The 21265-nt window shown below is 49.0% G+C and overlaps 1 protein-coding gene across 1 annotated transcript in view; it reads left to right on the top strand.

The window, feature by feature from the left end:
- The window catches only part of LOXL2 (lysyl oxidase like 2), a 106721-nt gene that overhangs the window by 22905 nt on the left and 62551 nt on the right, over positions 1-21265 (top strand). Inside the window, exon 3 of the mRNA XM_029065171.1 lies at positions 7947-8122. Within this exon, the coding sequence (XP_028921004.1) occupies positions 7947-8122 (176 nt within the window). The remainder of the gene's footprint in view (positions 1-7946; positions 8123-21265) is intronic.

Here is a 21265-nt window from a genome sequence, read left to right on the forward strand (position 1 = left end):
TACCTCATCTGCAAAATGGGGATTGAGACCGAGAGACTCATGCGGGACAGGGACTTATCCAACCCTCGCATCCACCCTACGTCTAGGACAGTGCCTGGCACGTAGTGAGCACTTAGCAAATACCTTTTTTTTTCATTAGAGGGGGAGACGGACATTAATTGTCGGCTGTGTGACTGTGGGCAAGTCACCTAACTTCCCTGTGCCTCAGTTACCTCATCTGTAAAATGGGGATGAAGACTGTGAGCCCCACGTGGGACAATCTGATTCCCCTGTGTCTACCCCAGCACTGAGAACGGTGCTCTGCACAGAGTAAGCGCTTAACGAATACCAACATTATTATTATTATTCTATGAATAAATAAATAAATATATTACAAATATTTCCTAAGTGATGTGGGGCTTGGTGCTCGATTTCAGATCTTTGCTCCCTTAATTGGCTTTAGGACTGTCCTAAGGGATGATTGAAATCTGAGCTCTCTCCTGCTTTAACTTGAGCTCATTTCCTCTTGTTTGGTCCTCTTGGGTAGAGCGAAGAGTTGATCAGCGTTCTTCCCTTAAAAACCCTTACTACCTTGAAGACGGTTATTAAGCTCCCCCAACCACCGTGGACTTCTCTTACTATTATTATTAAATGCCGTCGAGTCACACAGCTGACAAGTGGCTGAGCCGGGGTTCGAACCCACGACCCCTGACTCCAAAGCCCGGGCTCTTTCCACTGAGCCACGCTGCATTTCCGACTCACAGCGACTCCATGGATATACTCTCTCCAGAACGTCCTGTCGTCCGCCGTAATCCGCAACCTGACGGTTCTTCCGTTATCGTTGTTATGGTCTCTGCGCATCTAGCTCCTGGTCTGCCTCTTCCACATTTTCCCTGGACTTTTCCTAGCATCAGTGTCTTCTCCAGATAATTAGTCCTCCTGACTGTGTGTCCAAAATATGCTAATCTGAGTCGAGCCATTTGGCCTTCCAAACACCACTTTGGGTTAATTTGCTCCAGAATTCATTTGTTTGACTTCTCTAGGCTAAACAGTTCTAACTCCTCCCGGGACCTATTTCCTATTCATGTAATTATTTGGATTGATCCCCTCCGATTTCTCTTCATCCCTTAATTTGTTGCCTATGAAGGCAACATCTAAAGCTAGGTACAAGTCTCTAATGAAGGGCAGCTAGGAGAATAGTGGAAGAATAATAATAATAATAATGACTTCCTGACACTGGCATGACAAGAATGACTCGCTGATGCTCTCCAGTACCGATTTGGGCTTTTGAAAATAATGATGACGCTATTGCTGACCTGATCAGCTTCTCCCCCACCACGGCCTTGGGTTCTCTCCTTATAGGCCGGGAATATGTCTGCTAATTCTGTTTTGTTGTACTCGAGAGCTTAGTACAGTGCTCAGCATATAATAAGCACTCGATAAATACCACTGATTGATTGCTCTCTGTAGATCTAGAATACAGAGTAGGTGTTTTTTCTAATTTGTCTCTACCTTGCATTTTACACCGACTGAATTTAATCCCGGTTTTGAAAGACCGTTTTCCCAATTTGACTTTCCGTTCGAATTCTCTTCCCCCTAGATAGACTGTGACTCCCATGGGGGGCAGAGACTGTGTCTGACCTGATTAACTTGTATCTACCCCAGCGCTTAGAAAAGTCCTCGATACTTAGTATAAACGCTTAACGAATATAATAACTGTGATAGCAATAATGCTAATCCTATCTTCCGTGGAAATAGCCTGGCAATTTAGGGTCATCTTCAAATTTGATGATGAGGAGATTTGTCCAAGTCATCAGTAAAAACAATGAAGGAATTTGATCTTAGATGAATCCCAGAGACACGCTGCTGAAAACATCCCCCGAGTTGACACCAAGCTACTGAGGTTCCCCTTTAGGTATGACACCTGAGCTAACTGTGCCGTCAGATCATCGGCCTGTGGTATTGATTTAGTGCCTGCTGTATACAGTGTGCCATACCAAGCGCTTGGGTATTTTTCCGGGGTGGGGAGGAGGGTCCTTCTATTTGGCAAAAGGGAAGGAGCTCCAAGCATCAGGGAGAGGATGGGAGACAGGAGCCAGAGGTGAAAGAGGTGAAAGCGAGAGACATTGAGAAAATGCTCTGGGGTGGAGCAAAAGAGCGTGAGGTGGGGAGTAATGAGTGAATGAATAATAATAATAATAGTATTTAAGCGCTTACTTTGAGCCAAATACTGTACTAGGCACTGGGGTAGGTACAAGATCATCATGGGGCTTACAGTCTAGGAGAAAGAACAGTTATCAAGCCCCCATTTTGCAGATGAGGGAACTGAGGCCCAGGGAAGTTAAAGTAACTTGCCCGAGGTCACATCGCAGGCAGATGGCAAAACCGGGATTAGAACCCAGGTCTTTCTGACTCCCAGGCCATGCTGCTTCTCAAAGAGGGCAGTGAGTAAGAAGGAGAGTGCGGACAGAGGACTGTGCCCCCTCCTGACAGTGATATGGCTGAGGAAACTGTTTATTTTGCATCTACCCCAGTGCTGAGTAAAGTGCTTGGCAGAGTAAGCGCTTAACTAGGGTCAACGTCGTAATAATTATTACGATTATTACGGTGACTTGCGTAAAAAGTTCCACGTCAGAAGCCTTACTAAGTTAAGATAGGTAATATTTAGATGTATTGCTTCCTCTCTGTCTCTGTGGTCTGTCAGGCTCTCAAAGGAAATTGAAAAGCACTGTGGTCTAGTGGAAAGACTCAAGGGCCCGGGAGTCGGAGGGCCTGGGTTCCAATCCTGCTTCTGCCACATGTCCGCTGTGCGAGAAGTCACTTCACTTCTCTGTACCTCGGTTACCTCGTCAGTAAAATGGGGATTAAGACTGCGAGCCCCATGTGGAGCCGAGACGGTGTCCAACTTGATTATCCTGTACCCACTCCAGCACGTCTAAGAGTGCCTGGCACATCGTAATAGCTTAACAAATTCCATTAAAATAAAATGAAGTGGTCCGGCATGGTTTGCTCTTAATGAAAACATAATTATTACTTCTTGGTCTGGGACACTTTCGCAGGTAATGGCAAATGGGTTATTTTATCATTTGTTCTAACACCTTCCCAGTTACCAGTATTAAACATAACAATGATAATAATTATTATGGTATCTGTTCAGCACTTACTATATTCCAGGCACTGTCCTAAGCCGCGGGGTTGTTACAAGATGATTGGGTTGGACACAGCCCCAGTCCTACACAGGGCTCACGGTCTTAATCCCCATTTTACAGGCGAGGGAACTGAGGCGCAGAGAAGTGACGTGACTTGTCCAAGGTCACACAGCAGACCAGTGGCGGAGCAGGGACTAGGACCCATGACCCTGTGATTCCCGGGCCCTGGCTCCATCCACTAGGCCTTGCTGCTTCTCTGGTATAATGATCTCCAACGACTAGTGTTTTACTCTGACTCTTTTTCAAACCCACTGGTGACCGGCAACCCACGTGCGGAATAATGGGCACCAGGGGCAGCCCTCGTTTTGAAGGGATCGCACCCGTCTGTTCTGTGGGATGGAGTTGCAGCTCAGTTGGAAAGAAATCCCCGTCTACTCACGATGGGAGGGTGGAAAGATCTGTCCGATTAAGGTGGGCAGAGCATCTCCCTCTTTCCGATCCTCAGGGACTTCTTCTTGACCTCCACAAGTTGTCAAAGAAACTGCAGGCGACCGTACAACTGAAAGGTCGATTAGACCGTAAGCCCGCCAGAGGGCAGGGACTGTCTCCATCTGTTACCGATTTGTCCATCCCAAGCGCTTAGTACAGTGCTCTGCACATAGTAAGCGCTCAATAAATACTATTGAATGAATACAGTAATACCTCTCAGTTCCTCAGGCCCCCGGACTGCACGCCATAACAATAAAAATGGCATGTATTCGGGGCATGTGCCAAGCACTGAGGAAGATACAAGATAAGTGTATCCGACACAGTCCCCGGTCCACACGGGGCTCACGGACCGGGTGGAAGGGAGAACGGGTATTTAATCCCCACCGTACAGACGAGGAAACCGAGACTCAGAAAAAGTCAAGTCCCCGTAGGAAGTTGGGTGTTCCCAACCCTTGCAGGTCGGCTCGATTTTCTCTGTAGAACTTCCTCCCCGGTCAGAAGCAAGCTCTCGTTGGATCAACTCCCGATCGGTGGGCCAGGGAAACGGACCAACGGTTTTCTCACGACTGGCCACCTCTCCTCGGTAAAACTGCTCAAACAGTAGAGACTCAGTGACGTCTAAAGGCCCTGAAAGGAAGCACTTGGAAATTTGGGCAAGCGGTACCAGATTTACAAGAAAATGGGACTTTCTCATTTTGCGGACACCGAAATAGCTGCCGCACGACCGAGGGTGTTCCAGAGAACAGCCCCCTAGGCCACCCCACACCTTCCCCCGACGCACAGCCGTCCACCGACTTAGGACATAGCGGTGGCAGAGCCAGAGTGGGGAGAGTGGAGGCGGCTACCTTGGATCGTCCCACCGGCCCAGTGGCTTACTCAGCTCTGTGCCTTTTCCCACTCCCTGGGGCTAACGGCAAGAACGGAAAAGGGAGGAAAGGCCCAATCAATCAATCGATCACATTTATGGAGGGCTTATTCCATGGAAAGCGCTAGAGCGAGCACTGAAGAGAGTACAGCGGAGCAGTAGACACGAGAAGCAACGTGGCCTAATAGAGAGAGCACGGGCCTTGGAGTCAGAAGGAATTGGGTTCTAATTCTGTCTCCGTTGCTTATCTGCTGTGCGACCTTGTGCAGGGCACTTAACTTCTCCACGCCTCAGTTCCCTCACCTGCGAAACGGGGATTCAATGCCCGGTCTCCTTCCTACTTAAACCGTGAGACCCACGTAGGACCTGATTATCTTGTATCTACCCCGGCGCTTTTCACCGTGCACGGCACACAGTAAGCGCTTAACAGCTATGGAGTCGGGAGGTCATGGGTTCGAGTCCTGGCTCTGCCACTTGGCTGCCGTGTGGTCTTGGGCAAGGTCTCTGTGCCTTGGTTATCTCATCTACGAAATGGGGATTGAGACTGGGAGACCCCCATGGGACAGGAACCGTGTCCCACCTGATTCGCTCGTAGCCGCCCCAGCACTTGGTGCGGTGTCCGGCACACGGCAAGCCCTTCGCAGATGCCGCCATTATTATTATTACTGATGATCATTAACTGTCCAACCTGATCTGCCTGTAGCCACCCCAGCACTTAGTGCGGTGTCCGGCACACGGTAAGCCCTTCGCCGATGCCGCCATCATTATTACTAACGATCATTGATACCGCAATTATAATTATTATCATTAGCAGTAGTATCCCTGCCTCTAGGAGTCTATCCCTGGGCTTGGGAAAAAATCATTTATCCTTTCTGGGCTAACTGCAATCCAGGGGCTATGACCCCACACTACGATCAACCGACTGATGACTTAATAATCAATCGATGGTATTTATTGAGCGCTTATGGGTGCAGAACACTGTACTAAGTGCTGGGGCGAGTACATCCGCGTGTCCTGCTGTCACTCATTCTCACAGATTGCTCTGTGGGAGCAGCAGCTGCAATCACTGGAGCGACCAGAAGCCTGGGCCAAGGCTTGATCAGACCCCCTCCTTGGAGCCCCGTGGATCTAAGTTGAGAGACGAGCGCGAATTGTCCGTGCCGGGTCCAGTTCAGGCCCCCGGGCCCCGTTTCCCACATCCAAAGAGGCCAAACACGGGGTGACCTGGTAGAACACCGGCATTCCAAGCGTTGAAATGGAGACCCCCGAATCGGAGCCCTTCATTCTGGGTGCAAAATGCATGACGTCCCCAACCGCTACTTAGCAAGAGCAACATTGGTTTGTTGTTTCAGTAAGGAACTAATTAGAGACCTGATGTTCTGCTGAATCTCCTTGGCTCCGAAACCAAACCATAGGCAGATGGGAAACCTCGGTCCATGTGTTTTCAATGTGGTCTGCGTTTCCCAAGATGAAGTCGGCTTGCACCGTGCGCCGGCCAAACTGTTCTTCAAAAGGCGGCACGTTTTCGCGTGACTGGCGGTCGGAGTTCCGAGCAGCCGGGAAGAAGAATCTGGGCTCTAATCGGGTATCTTGGCATCTCCATTAAATTGTAAACTTCTTGAGGACGGGGATTGTGTCTTTCAACTGGATTTACTCTTCCAAGCGCTCGGTAGGGTCTCCTGCACAAAGTAAACACTCGATAAATACCACTGATTTATCCTTGGATAAATCAGTCCTTGGAAAGTCATCGCCTTTCCCCTACTTGCGTCTCCCTCTCCGTAAAATTCCCTTTTGCCTCCTCTTTCTGTACCTTAGAGGAACGGGAGAATGGGCAAATCTCTAGAAGATGCCTTGAGGTCAAAGGAAAAGGTGTCTGTTGATTAGTCCGATCATTAAGCCCAGGAGCCTAGTTGTTTTTAAAATGAAGATGCCTTGAGGTCAAAGGAAAAGGTGTCTGTTGATTAGTACGATCATTAAGCCCAGATCATTAATGATTTTTAAAATGTAACCGACTCCCACCTACACCTACAGTTCTTCATTCTCTTCCCAGAATGAAGAACGAGTTCAGACTTATTAGAATGGCGGGCGGCTCCGTATAAATATAGAGCCAGATTGTGCAACCGAGGGCACGTCCTAATCAACCCGGCCAGATGCAGCGGCCAACCGTCCCTCTCTAGCCAGGCGGCGGAGAGCCTGTGGAGTGGCTGTCGCCCGGGAGGATGAGCCGTGGGGCTCCACTGAGGCCGGCTGATTTAGCCCCCCTCCCCGCTAAATGAGGAGAAGGGACGGAGCGGCTGCTGAGCGAGGCGCTCCCCCGATCCCTCCGCCCTCAGACCTCCTGCCTCTGCTCTGGGGCTAGGAGTGGCTGGTTTTAGCCCCGAGGACCCAGCAAGAGCCCAGAGAAGCGGTGTTGCCTAGTGGGTAGAGCACAGCCCTGGAAGTCAGAAGGACTTGGGTTCCCGTCCGGGCTCTGCCGCTTGTCCGCTGGGTGATCTTGAGCGAGTCGCTTCACTCCTCTGGGCCTCAGTTACCTCATCTGTAACATGGTGATCAAAATTGGGAGCCCCACGTGGGACGTGGACTGTGTCCCACCTGTCTAGCTTGTAGCTACTTAGCGCAGTGCCCGGCTCGTAGTAAGCGTCTAACAAATTCCTAAACAAAATAAGGCAAGCCTCAGCTCGGAGCAGGGCCATCGGTCGGGTATGCGGTGGGAACCTGGGGCCGCAGGAATCTGTGGCACTGCTTTCCAGTGGGAAACCCAGCTGGGGCACTGGGGGATGGCAGCAGTGGGGGATACACCTCTGCTGCTCCGGAACCCAGGAGCACGAGAACACGACAAGCCGGAGTAACTGCGTCGCACAGGTCTGAGACCGCGGTCAACCCTCGCCGGCTCTGCCAAAGGAACGAGACTTTGAAGGTCCGAAGCAGTGTGGCTTTATGGAAAGAGCACAGGCTTGGAAGTCAGAGGCCTGGGTTCTAATTCTGACAGCCCCCCCCCGGTCTGTTCTATGGGCAACTCTGTGCCTTAATTTTCTCATCTGTAAAATGGGGACTAATTGCCTGATTTCCCTCCTAGTTAGAGGAGTCTTGTGTGGGACAGGGATTATCTTGTATCTACCCCAGTACTTAGTACAGTGCTTAACAGACAGCACCATTATTATTATTGCTCTTACCATTTTTAAGTGGAAAGCTCATGTCTAGGAGGCAGAGTATCTTCTCAAACTCAGGCTCCAGTTACAACTTGAAAATCTTTTGATTAGCACCTCAGGCAGCTCCGGGGAGGAAACCCACGAAGGGTGATGTCTAGTGCCTAGGGTAGGAGTCTAGGAGAGGAATCCCGAGTTTCGATCCTCCTCCCACCCACCCAGCAAACGCAGGCGAGGAATTAACCGGGAATGCTCCATTTCTGCCTCTAGAGACCCTAGCTCTGACACGACGCTCGGTTTTCTCTCTCTCCTCCAAAGGACGGATCTGGATGGATAATGTCCACTGCACTGGTAAAGAGGTGACCCTCGCCGCTTGTTCGTCCAATGGCTGGGGCGTCAGCGACTGCAAACACACAGAAGACGTGGGGGTGGTGTGCAGTGAGAAGAGGATCCCTGGATTCAAGTTCGATAACTCGTTAATCAACCAAATAGATGTAAGTGTCCTCTCGGGCTGTAATCTTACCGTTTCGTCGATAGCTTCGCTCTGTAGACTGTGCTGTGGGATGCTCTGTGTGTGTGTGTGTGTGTGTGAATGAAGGACAATCTCTTGGCATTAGCCCATTACCCTCTTAAGGAGTACACGCGTACTTAAATAATAACTGCGGTATTTATCAAGCACTAACTATGCGCCAAGCACTGTACTAAGCGCCGATAATCAGATCCCACATGGGGCTCACAGTTTAAGTAGGAGAAAGAACAGGTATCGAATCTCCACCTTAAAGGGCACTGAGGCCCGGAGAAGCTTTGTGACTTCAGCGGAGAAGCGGCAGAGCTGGGATTAGCGCCCAGATCCTCTGACTCCCAGGCCTGTGTTCTTTCCACTAAGCCACGCTGCTTCTCCGTACCTCGGTTGGGCTGCTTAGACGCTCTCGAGGTCAAGAACGGTGGCGTTTATTTGGTTTCAAGTACCCAAAATCCAGCGCAGGGTTGTGCCCACTACAGGTACCCAGTAAAGTTCTGGCAAAGGAGCTGAATGACACGACACCGCCGTTTCTCTGGGCTAGACGCCGACACGGGGGCTTCACTCTCACAGAACACTACAACTCTGGAAGAGAAAGGGGATAGTGGAGTAATAGTAATAATAATACTACTAATAGTGGTATTTGTTAAGTACTTACTACGTTGCAAGCGCTGTACGAAGCGCTGAAGTAGATACAAGATAATTAGGCGGCACACGGTCCCTGTCCCTCGCGGGACTGACGGTCTAAGTAGACTGCAAGCTCCTTGTGGACAGAGACTGTGTTCACCAACTATGTTGGACTTGCTCAAACGCTTCGGGTGCCGCTCTGCGCACAGTAAGGGCTGGATAAATACTATTATAAAAGAAAAAGGGAGGCAAACAGGTACTGACCATCACCAGGATATGCGTGAGAGCTGGTTTTCAGCTCTGGTGATAGGCTGAGTCAGCTACGCTGTCAGCCAGGCTCCCTCCTTGCGACAAATAGCATTCATTGCGAGAGGGTTGGCAGAGATCCCGTCTGTCTTCGTGGAATAGAATGTGTTCACCGGACTCCCTGGGCAGCAGACACGGTTGTAAAGTCAGCTTCTTCACATTATTGAACTCCTAGGGGTTGTTCTTAGGTATGGGGGAAGGGGAGGCTTCTTTACTATCGGTTGCTAAGAAATCAGTGGAACTTAACAATTTAAAGAGCGCAAAAGTAGAAGATAACAGAACTTTACTATAAAAGAGAGAAAATAAATAGCTCCCCAAGGAAAAGCTGTGCATGTATTGATTTCTTTTTTTGAACCGATCTTTCCAGGAGATTTATCCTCCTCCCCCGGGAGCGAAAAAGGGATCCCTTCCAGGGGGGCCTCTCTCTTCACGCCCCACCAGGACAGATTGGGCTTCTGCTGGCCCTCTGGTCTGCAGACAATCCAGGGAGTCCTCTCTGCACTCATAACCTTGAACTCCCACCTAACCGGTTAAAGAACCGCCGGGACTGAAGAAAAGACATCTCCCACCTCCAATTCTCCAGACTGGAAAGTTGGAGCTTTCAAAAACCTCTTTCAGTCATGGCACCCGATGCACAGAGGCTTCCAAATCCGCTTTTACTTTAGGGGCAAATTATGGCCCTGTAGCCCTGACACTGCAGATATTTGACGGAGCTTTCTGAAACTGCCCTATTTGGTCTGCAGATGATGTTAAATACAGCCGGCAGCTTTCACATTTTTCTCCCATGACTAATATCGCCCTTCCATTTTCTTTTGTCTTCCTAGAGTGAACACACTGGGAAGTTGTCCAAGCCTGCAATATAGAAAAACGGATAGATCTTAAACTTCCCTCTCCTCCTTTTTAAAGAGACCACCCCAGTGCTATGTCCTCAGAGTGGCTGTGGATTTTGAACGTGATTTCATAGTGATTTATGAAGACATTACGTGTTACACGCATATGAATATATGCTGTGTTGTTGTTTTCATAATGCTGAAAGGCTCTGTTGACCTTGGTTACGTGAATTTATCGAGCCTTTGGAGCCCTCCCCCCGTAACAGCCCCAATCCCTAGGGAAACTAATTTTCAAACGGTGGCATTTCTTTTTCCCAATTTTCCATCCTGACCCTGCGAATGTGAAACGGAGCTGTGATGGAGTGAGACTTCTGGATCATTCATTTCCTCAGGCTGTGCATCTCTATGGAAAACATTTGAGGCCAAACCACCTCAGGAAGAGTTTAGGAAAGTTGAATTTCCTCACATTACCCCCAAGGGTCTGAAACAGGGAGCTTTTCTTTAGCTATTGTCAAGAGGGCTCTGCGTGGGTCAGAACTTCATTTAGTAGCTGCAAGATGCTCACCTGGAGTAACGTTTGCCAGGTTAGACTGCTAAGCAGAGAAAAGACACTGACAGTTTCACTGGAACAAAGTCTGGCCAGAATGCTCACAGAGAATGGGACGGGAAGTAGAAAATATATAGAAAAATGACCTATTTGACCTGTACCTACCCCAGTGCTTAGAATGTTGTCTGACACATATAGATGCTTAACGAATACCATAAAAACACCATAGATATGCAGTAGTGATTGAGAAGGGCCCCATGAGCGTGGCATTTGAATGGGAATAAATTGGATGATATTTCAAAGAAGCGATGGTGGAGGTGGGGTGGAAATGAGCAAAAGGAAAAAAAAACCAGACTGATGGGGTTCTATGGGCTGAAATTTCTTGATAGACATCTATGGGCTGAAATTTCTTGATAGACAGTCCTGCTAGAGTTTTTGGCACATCAGCCCCTTTGGAAACCAGGACAAAAGGAAGGACAGGGTGACTTCACAAGTCTCTCGTATTTCCCACTTTCCTGTCCCTGAGATGCGGTAAGGGGGAACTGGTCTGCGGTGGCCGTGACTCACTAAAGAGTTTCCCTGTCCGTAGAGATTGCTGGGAACTTTCCATCTGCAAATATTTTAGTTGCTGTGGGCCCGGGGTCCTTTTAGATGAGGTCACTGGAATGGGACCTGATTGCAGAACATCAAGGAAGATGTTCTGTAGCATCCAGATGGAAAAACGTTCCCTCATCGAGGGCTTGATGGCCAGAGCTTCGTGCAGATTAAGTAGTCAGTGTCGATCCAGCAGCTAGACAAGCTCCCTTGATCCAGGCTACTAAATGGACCTTTGGGGGACTTCTGGAAGGGGCCAAATCAGTCGATCAATACGTAGTACCACTATACGAGGTAGAGAAGCAGCGTGGCTCAGTGGAAAGAGCCCGGGCTTCGGAGTCAGGGGTCATGGGTTCGACTCCCGGCTCTGCCACTTGGCAGCTGGGTGACTGTGGGCGAGTCACTTCACTTCTCTGGGCCTCAGTTACCTCATCTGTAAAATGGGGATGAAGACTGTGAGCCTCCCGTGGGACAACCTGATTCCCCTGTGTCTACCCCAGCGCTTAGAACAGTGCTCTGCACATAGTAAGCGCTTAACAAATGTCATCATCATCCTTAGTATTATTATCCGTTTGAAACGCTGGTCCTACATTATATTCCGACTTTGGGGAAGGAACCTGAACGGTCTTGGAGAATGAATTCATTTTCTCCATCTAAGTTTCCGCCCTCCATAAAATAGGTTTAGTGAGCCTGGGAGATTCAGTTGGTCATTATGACTTGAGTTTGAGGTTCCTGCTGTCCTAGACATTTTTTAGCCATTGCTTTTTGCCACCTACTTTTTCTATTCATGGATCCCCAGAATAGAAGGAATTGCTCACTGTCTTGATAACGTCGTGAGTAAGACAGGGCTTCGAGAGTTAGGGGTCTGAGTCCGACTCAGTGGCGCAACCCTTGCTGGAGGGAAGGAGGGAAAGAGATAGTGGAGTATATTGGGGATCAGCGTGGCTCGGTGGAAAGAGCCCGGGCTTGGGAGTCAGAGGTCACGGGTTCGAATCCCGGCTCTGCCACTTGACAGCTGGGTGACTGTGGGCGAGTCACTTCACTTCTCGGCGTCTCGGTTCCCTCATCTGGAAAATGGGGATTCAGACAGTGAGCCTCACGTGGGACAACCTGATTACCCTGTATCTACCCCAGTGCTTAGAGCAGTGCTCTGCACATAGTAAGCACTTAACCAATACCAGCATTATTATTTTTCTAGTAGACAAGGACTCCCCCACAACTGCACCCAGAATTTTCCAGACAGAGTGCGAAAGAAATCACGGGTCAGTTTTAGACCGAGGTCATTCCCACTCTGGAAGGCCAGAGGTATTAATCATGATGCTGGAACCCGGCCACCTATTCCGTGAGAGGGTTGAAAGAATGTAGTGCAATGGGCTCCCGCCCCTCTGAGGGACCTATATACCACCTCAATGGGTTGGAGCTTTGAATTCCCTGCCTTGTTAATGTGTGTGGGTGGGAAATGAAAATGACTCCATGATTCCACTGAATCACGCCTCTCCGTCCACTTGCCTTGCTCCCGGTTCCCTCGTCCACCCACCCATACGCAAAACCAGAAGGCAAGATCCGGGTAGCGTGAGAGCAGGGCACTGAGACGGCTGGCAGGATGACTTGATTCATAGCCCAGACCTATTGCGTGGTCTTGACCAAGTACCTTTCCTTCTCTGGGCTGGTTCCATTGAGGTTTCATTCTGGAGCCTTGTTTATTTGGGCAAAGGTAAGAAGAGACTGGGAATTCCTGGGAGGCCTGGTTGATCAGTGGTTGTCAATCCAAAAGACCCCTTTCCGGGACCACACAGGTGGTCTCCTTCACCAGGTTTCACTGTTTCTATTGCCATGAGCTACAGTCTCCATCACAGCAGACTGGTAATACATTAGGTCTATTTGGGAAGTTTATTAGGTTAATGCCATTTCAAAACGGGATTTGGAAAGGTGAATGTGATACAAGTAGCCCCCGATGTCCTGGGAGCGCCGAGTTTTATCAACTGTTCCAACCCAGTTTCCCAGCTTCGGCCCTGGGGACGAGTTGGATGAAATGTTTGTAAGCATCCCAAACTCCAGCTGTTTATCCCAGTCTGTCAGTAGTTGCCTCTTAGGCCAAAGCTACCCGAGTCCCACTAGTCCTGCGTAGCTTGATTAATGAGTTTGATTATCTGGAACTGGAACTGGAGATCAAAGCGTGTGTGGGTGCTCGTATATGTGTGTGCATGCATGAGTATGCATTTCTGGACAATAGTTTTTTTTTGTGGTCTGGGAGGAAACCTTAAAAGGCAAGGAAGGAGACTTGACAGGGGCGAACCCAGTTTTCTCGGAATAATGCGATTTCTGCCCAGGGAAGGAGGAGGTGGCCCGTTGGTATGATGTCTTCTGGACCCCACCAGAAGATATTGACAGGTTCTTCTGGGAAGTGGCCACTGGAAATGTAGTTCACACCAGCCGGTACTGTCTTGTTGAGGACACCCTGACCTGCCCCTCCGAACCCGGGAAGGCTCCGGAGCTCTAATCTTGCTCAACACGGTGTGTGAAATTGATGAATCCTGGGTCCTCGGGGTTCGGGGGCTGGGGGAAAATCCTTAGAGGGCACTGGCTTGCCCTTCCCACTGAGTGCCTCAGCAGGATTCCGGGGGCTCAATGGGAATCCCGAGGATGTGGTTTCTAATCCTGGAGTGACCCCTGATCTCGAAGACATTCCCCTGTCCGAGCCATCCTTTCCAGGTAAGATGGTTGTCCTAGGGGGCCCATACTTGCTGGCCAAACATGACACTTTGTTTGAAGTCAAAGCCTTTATTTGCTGGGGAAGGGAACGGAGAACTCCACCACCCAACTCTCATCCCACCTTTCTTAGAGGTCAGGGGCATCGAATAATAATAATTGTGGTATTTGCTGAGTACTTATTATGTGCCAGGCACCGTACTAAGCACTGTAGTGGTACAAGCAAATAGGGTTGGACACAGTCCCTGTCTCGTATGGGGCTCACCGTCTCAATCCCCATTTTACAGAGGAAGTAACTGAGGCACAGAGAAGTGAAGTGACTTGCACAGGGTCACAGAGCAGACAAGTGGCAGAGCCGAGATTAGAACCCAGGACCCTGTCTTTTCCTTTGAATCCCCGAGGCATAGGGTAGCTGCTGTGTATTTTAAAAATCTGCAGGAGCCTGGCATTTTTAGTCAGAGCCAATGGCCAAAAGCTTCCAGGTCACTCTAAGCCTAGCCTCAGCCTCATCTCTCAAACAGCTCTGGCCCAGACTCAAGGCAGAAGGCATTCGTGATTCCTATTTAATAATAATAATAATAATAATGTTGGTATTGGTTAAGCGCTTACTATGTGCCGAGCACTGTTCTAAGCGCTGGGGTAGACATAGGGGAATCAGGTTGTCCCACGTGGGGCTCACAGTCTTGATCCCCATTTTACAGATGAGGGAACTGAGGCACAGAGAAGTTAAGTGATTTAGCCTATTAGTTCTCCGAAACCAGTTTTCCATCACCTGGATGTGAAACTCCTGCAGGCCTAAGGCCTCTACTTTAGCCGAGAGAGCCCTGATAATAATGTTGGTATTCGTTAAGCGCTTACTATGTGCCGAGCACTGTTCTAAGCGCTGGGGGAGACACAGGGGAATCAGGCCGTCCCACGTGGGGCTCACGGTCTTCACCCCCATTTTACAGATGAGACAGCTGAGGCACAGAGAAGTGAAGTGACTCGCCCACAGTCACACAGCTGCCAAGTGGCAGAGCTGGCATTCGAACTCATGACCTCTGACTCCAAAGCCCGGGCTCTTTCCACTGAGCCACGCCGCCTCTCTGTAATAGATGACGTGGCTGTCTTTTACAGCAAGTACGGAACCTCACTCGGCCGGGGATCTCTTTTAGAAAAGTCATCATTACAGCCTGGCGTGGGGGACCCTGGGCCCTGAGAGGGGGAGTGATTTTCTCAAGATCACCCGGGAGGCGAGAAGCAGAGCCAAGTGGGAATTCTCAGCCTCTGAAGCTTCCAGGGACAGAGGGCAGTTCTTTGTTGTTTCTCAACCTCGCTTATCACCCTGCCTCTCTATCCTGACCATTAGAGAAGAGAAAAAAGTCAGTTAATGACATTTTGATGAGGTACATTGGCTCCTTCAAAATATCTCTACCCTGGATAGAAATATCCGTAGAAAAGTTCCCCGGGAATAGTTGGCAGCCAGGATGACCCGGCCTGACGGCATTTGTTCCCTTTCCCTGACAAACCTGGATTGGTCTTTAACACCCGGAAAGTTCAGGTTGCTGACGGGACGTTCTGGCTCCCTGCGGATCAGGTTCGAGGGAGCCTATGGAACCGCCGTTACAACCGGTCTCGGGGGCAGAGTGGAAAGGAGAATGGAGGGTTAAAATGATTTTCCGGTCGGCCACAACCCCGACCAAGTTCTGAAGTCAAACGTCTGAACATTTCAGAAGAGAGCATCCGTCTTCTGCCCACGGGCTTTCAGGTTAGAAAATGAAAAGGCGAGAATTCAATTTTCCAGGGATATAGAAAAGAGCTCGATTTATAGATGAGGATTGACCAGCTGGGAAATTGTTCCTATTATAGCTCTTGTCGGGTTTCCAGCATTACGTCAGCTCTCCCGCTCTCTTCCCCCACGAGCCTCCGGAGATGATAAATTGATGAACGGAAAGAACTGGTTTTCCCCAAATTCCCTCTCACTCGGAACCTGCCTGTTCTGGGGAACACCCCCCCCCACCCTCCCAGCCAGATGAGAAACTTTTGGAGAGAAATGAAGCCGCTTCTGGAACTGGTTTTGTTTTTTTTTTTTTAAAGGCATTTGTTAAGTGCTTACTGTGTGCCAGGCACTGTACTCAGTGTTGGGGTAGATATACGATAATCAGGCACAGTCGCTATCCTACACGGGGCTCACAGTCCAAGCAGCGTGGCTCAGTGGAAAGAGCCCGGGCTTGGGAGTCGGAGGTCATGGGTTCGAATCCTGGCTCTGCCGCTTGCCAGCCGTGTGACTTTGGGCAGGTCACTTAACTTCTCTGTGCCTCAGTTACCTCATCTGTAAAATGGAATGAAAACTGTGAGCCCCACGTGGGACAACCTGATCACCTTGTATCCCCCCCCCCCCCGCAGCGCTTAGAACAGTGCTTTGCACGTAGTAAACGCTCAACAAATACCACCATTATTAAAGTAGGAGGGAGAACAGGACCGAATTACCATTTTTCAGAAGAGTAAACTGAAGCACAGAGAAGAAAAGTGACTTGCCCAAGGTCACACAGCAGTCAAGTGGCAGAGCTGAGATTAGAACCCAAGTACCTTGACTCCTGGGTCTGTTTTTTCTTTCCACTGGGCCACGCTGCTTCTCAGTGCTGTAGCAAAACATTCTAATACAAGAATTCTTCTAATAAAGAACCCCCACCTTCAGTCCTACTTTAGGGAGTATTTCCCAGGTAGAGCACCCCAAGGTTCAATAGTATTTACTGAGCGCTTACTATGTGCAGAGCACTGTACTAAGCACTTGGAACGTACAATTCGGCAGTAGATAGAGACAATCCCTGCCCACTGACGGGCTCACAGTCTGATCTGGGGAGACAGACGGACAAAAACAAGACAACTAGGAGAGGGTTGGGAGCGGTGGGGAAGGAGAAGGGCGAGTAGGTTACCACTACAAGTGTCCTATGACCTGAAAAAGTACCCTAAAAGTGGCATTAGAAACAGTCCAGTTTCAAATTATTTAGCTCAGTTCTGTGGGCTGCAGAATAGCTACCTTACTGCCTTTTTCATTTTCCTTACCAACAGAATTTATTAGCATGTACATAATAAAAACGAGCCCCGCTAAAATATTAAAAACCAAGAAATGGTTGATCAAACACTCTCGATATAGAGTCACCCAGTCTCCTGTCTCCTTTCCACTGCTTCTCCCTCTCCCCACTTTTGGAGAGTTGTAGGCCCGAAGAAGTCCGCCCTGGGAAATAAACCCCTTTTCCTATGTCTTGATCATGGTACCATAAACGGGGCCCGAGTTTGGCTAATCGAAGCAAAAAAGCATTTGCCTTCACAGGTCGAAGGGACCCGGGGCCGTTTATTTTAGAACGGGCCATTTTTCTTTCAGTTTTCTTTTTGAAAGAGAAGAAAAAAAGAAAGACTGAAATGCCAAAGCAGCAGGCAGCTCACTAACCAAGTAAGGAGGCACTTGTAGATTCAAAAGGGTTAGGTGACTCTCCTCTCTTGTCAGAACATAGGCAGCTGTCTTCCTGGATCAGACCAGTCAATTGTAGGTATTCATGCTTACTGTGTGCAGAGCACTGAACTAAACACTTGGGAGAGTGCAATATAATAGAGACGGTAAACATGTTCCGTGCTCGATGGTCCACCCAGCCCGGGATTCTGTCTAGTACAGAGTGGATTGTGGATCCTCTGGGATCCTGTTAGGGAAATGCAGGTAAAACCTTCTGTGGAGCGGGTGAGCGTTTGGGCTAATGGCCTGGAAAGGCGGGTGGGGGATGAACTCTAGGGTGGACATTTTGGGGCCATACCACATCTAGGAGCTTATTTGAAGGAAGGGACAAGAAGCAGATTAAAGAAAAAGGAAGATGAAAGATAGGAAATTTAAAGAAAAAAATCGAGGTCCTCGTGGAAAGAAAAGTTGGAGAATTTTCAGCCAGCCATGGGACAGGCCTGGCTGTCAGGGAGGTGACTGCAGAGGAAATAGGAAGCATATATGCAGACCGTGACAAATGTCTATTCCTATGAGAGTGGCACTGAGATGAGATTTACAGAGCTGGGGAAAACTGTGCTCACAGAATCTCACCCTGGGATAAAGCCTGGTCCTATTTTTATGCTATTCTCTCCTCCCGATATCTACTGCACCGCACTGAGCGTTTGAGGGGCAGTTTCGGAAAGGGTATTCGAGAATGACAGGCAACGTAGGGCGAGCAGAGACAAAGCTAACTCAAAACGAAGCAGTTATTAAGGGAGAGGAGTCTAAGCCCAGCTCTCTGTAATAGGGTTTTGGCAGTGAAATTATCCCCAATCTGCTGGCCGGCAAAAAACAGTCAAGCATCTTTCCGAGGTCAAGCAAGCTGTGAAAGGATTGGAAAGGAACCCTGCTGTCCTGACTCAGCGGCCCCTTTCTCAGTATTTAACTGAAGTTCCGTAGTTAGAGCCGGCTCCTGTCTTAAATACACCGTACCTACCTACCTTTTTGGCCTAAGGAAGAAAGCAGCCCTTTCAATACTCAATTGTGACTTTTTCTTTCCCCCCGACTGTAGCACCATGTATACAGAGGATTCTGAGTAAATGTTTGTTAATGATAACTCACCGCAGCCAGTAGGATGTGACATTTGCTTTAAAAGTGCTTTGAGTACATATTGACCAGAGAAATGGAGACATTTCATTTCCTCAGTACATTTCAAAATTCCTGAGTCGAGAAGAGAACAACTGCTTTGCACCCGGGCTAGTGAATTCAGTGATGGGAGGGAGCCAGAGAGAATTTTTTTTTTACAGGGTGGTTTTACCCATTGGCTGACCAGAGCCAACTGTGTGACCACCTGAAGCCGGTGAAACCCAAAATGAAGAAAGTTCCCCATTCAGACAGATCTGCAGGAATTGGGTGCTTGTTTATGCGTGGAGAAGATGTATTCATTTTCTGCCACATAAAAGCTCCACTTTTGTGATTCAGCCTGGCTTGAGGGATCCCTCCCATCAGTGACCGGAGAGTAAAGTGGGTGCGAACAATGACTTGGCGGTCCCAGTTGAAGAATCTCAGCTCCCGCACTGACTCACTGGATGAGCCCGAGTGTCTTTCCCATGTGGGATCTGATTATCTTGTAGCTGCCCCGGTGTTTAGTGCAGTGCTTGACACATAATAATGATAATTATGGTATTTGTAATGCTTAACTACGTGCCAAGCACCATATTAAGTGCTGGGGTGGATATAGCTCAGTGGAAAGAGCATGGGCTTAGGAGTCAGAGGTCATGGGTTCGAATCCAGGCTCTGCCACTTGTCAGCTGTGTGATTGTAGGCAAGTCGCTTCACTTCTCTGTGCCTCAGTTACTTCATCTGTAAAATGGGGATTAAGACTATGAGCCTCACGTGGGACAACCTGATTACCCTGTATCTACCTCAGCGCTTAGAACAGTGCTCTGCGCATGGTAAGCACTTAACAAATGCCAACATTATTATATAAGCAGATCAAGTTGGACACAGTCCCTGTCCCACGTGGGGCTCACAGTCTCAATCCCCATTTTACAGAGGAGGCAACTGAGTCCCAGAGAAATGAAGTGACTTGCCCAAGGTCACACAGCAGACAAGCGGCGGAGCCAGGGTTCCCATGACTTTCTGACTCCCAGGTCCGTGCTCTCTCCACTGAGTGCTTAACAAATACCACGGCTATTATTATAATCGATCAATGAACCAGTGGTATTTCCTGGGTGCTTACTACGTGCAGAGCACCGTACAAGCACGTGGGAGATGACAGTACAACAGAATTAGCAGACACAGTCCCTGCCCTTAATGAGTTTACAGTCTCGAGGGAGAGACAGGCATTAATATGAAGGAATAAGAAATTTATACTATTTGATTTAAAGATGTGTACAGAAATGCTATGAGGCTGAGGGCGGGGTGAATATTAAATGCCCAAAGGCCACAGATCCAAGTTCTTAGATGATACAGAAAAGGGAAGGAGCTGGGGAAAAGAGGGCTTAATCAGGGAAGGCCCCTTGGAGGAGATGCAACCTTATTAATGCTTTGAAGGTGGAGAGAGTGGTGATCTGGCGTATACGGATGGGGAAGCAGTTCCAGGCCAGGAGGAGGAGGTGGGAAATGGATCAGCGGTGAGATAGATGAGGCAGGGAAAATGTTTCTTGTTTTATTGTACTATTCCAAGCACTCAGTACGGTGCTCTGCACACAGTAAGCGCTCAATAAATACGATCGAATGAACAGAAGAGATCGGGGCACAGTGAGTAAGCCGGCACTAGGGGAGCAGCACAGTGTGTGGGCTGGACTGCGGTAGGGGATCGGTGAGGTGAGAGTGGGGGAAGAGCTAGCTGATTGAGCGCTTTAAAAGCAATCCTCTGTGACAGGACCTAATTCCTCCGCTGGTTGTTGCAGAGGAGGGAGAGTAATCCGACTCTGCTCCTGATTGAGCCGGCCCAGAGTGTCCACCCACATTTCCCAGGAGCCTGGTAAGGGAGGCTGAAGCGGCAATCTCATCCTAAAAATCGCGCCAGAAGTGCCCTGGGCATCTCTGTAGCTCATAGAAGGGGCTAGAAGCATAGGGGGCTATCCATCCCTGGAGGTGACCATCAGCAGAAAGGAAGAATTTTGGTCACAGAGCATCGGGAACCTCTGACCCCAGTATTTCTCAGCCTGAGTCGTTTGACACTACCGTTCCCCGCCATCTGTATTTATGTTCCGGTACATCCAGAGACCATTTTTTTTCTCTGGATTCGTTACTTCTCTTGCTGATACTTCTTTTATGGGATTCTAGACTATCCCTAATCAAATCAACCCTACCAGGTGGCTGGACTGCCTGGCCTACGTTAAAAAATCTTCTGAGAAAAAGACTGCAATACATTCCGTGGCCTAGGAACCCATCGGTAGCCACGTATGCCCTCGATTGAGATGCCCCTCTGCTGTTGAGAATCCATGCATGGGTGTTTCCAAAGACCCTGGGTGTGAAACGTATTGTTGCACCAGGCGGGAAACTCTTCTTGCCAAGTTGACACATAATCCCACAGGAGAATTTGGCCGGCTGGAATTTCCAATTTATCAAGTCGCTTTGATGGGAGGAAGTTTACATTCCTCTCGGTGGTGGCAGAGGCTTTTAAATCTCCCTCTGGGACAGATGGTTCCAGTGTGGACTTCCCTCAAATTACAAACACACGTGGAGCAGGAATGCCAGCAGGTGTGGATACAGGCATTCGCCGTGCGATGCCAAAGGACATTCATGGAATCCTTAGGGTGTGAAGGACTCCAGAGGTCAGCTAATATATCTCTCTGCCTTTGGACGGGTCTAAGTTCAAACCAGCCTGGGGGGTTTGCTGATTCTTTCCTTAAAACTCTAGAGAGAAAAGTTCCAGGAACTCCCTTGGTAACACATTCCAAAGCTCGCCTCTCTCACTGTTGAGAAGTTCTTCCTCGTGTCACACTTCAGTCCTTCCTAAAACAGCTTAATCTCATTACCCGTAAAGATGCTTCACTGCCAAGTGCTAGGGGGATTAGTGACGGCACTCAAGGATTCGCGACA

This window comes from Ornithorhynchus anatinus, chromosome 5 (genome assembly GCF_004115215.2).
Source record: "Ornithorhynchus anatinus isolate Pmale09 chromosome 5, mOrnAna1.pri.v4, whole genome shotgun sequence".
Taxonomy (NCBI): Eukaryota; Metazoa; Chordata; class Mammalia; order Monotremata; family Ornithorhynchidae; genus Ornithorhynchus; species Ornithorhynchus anatinus.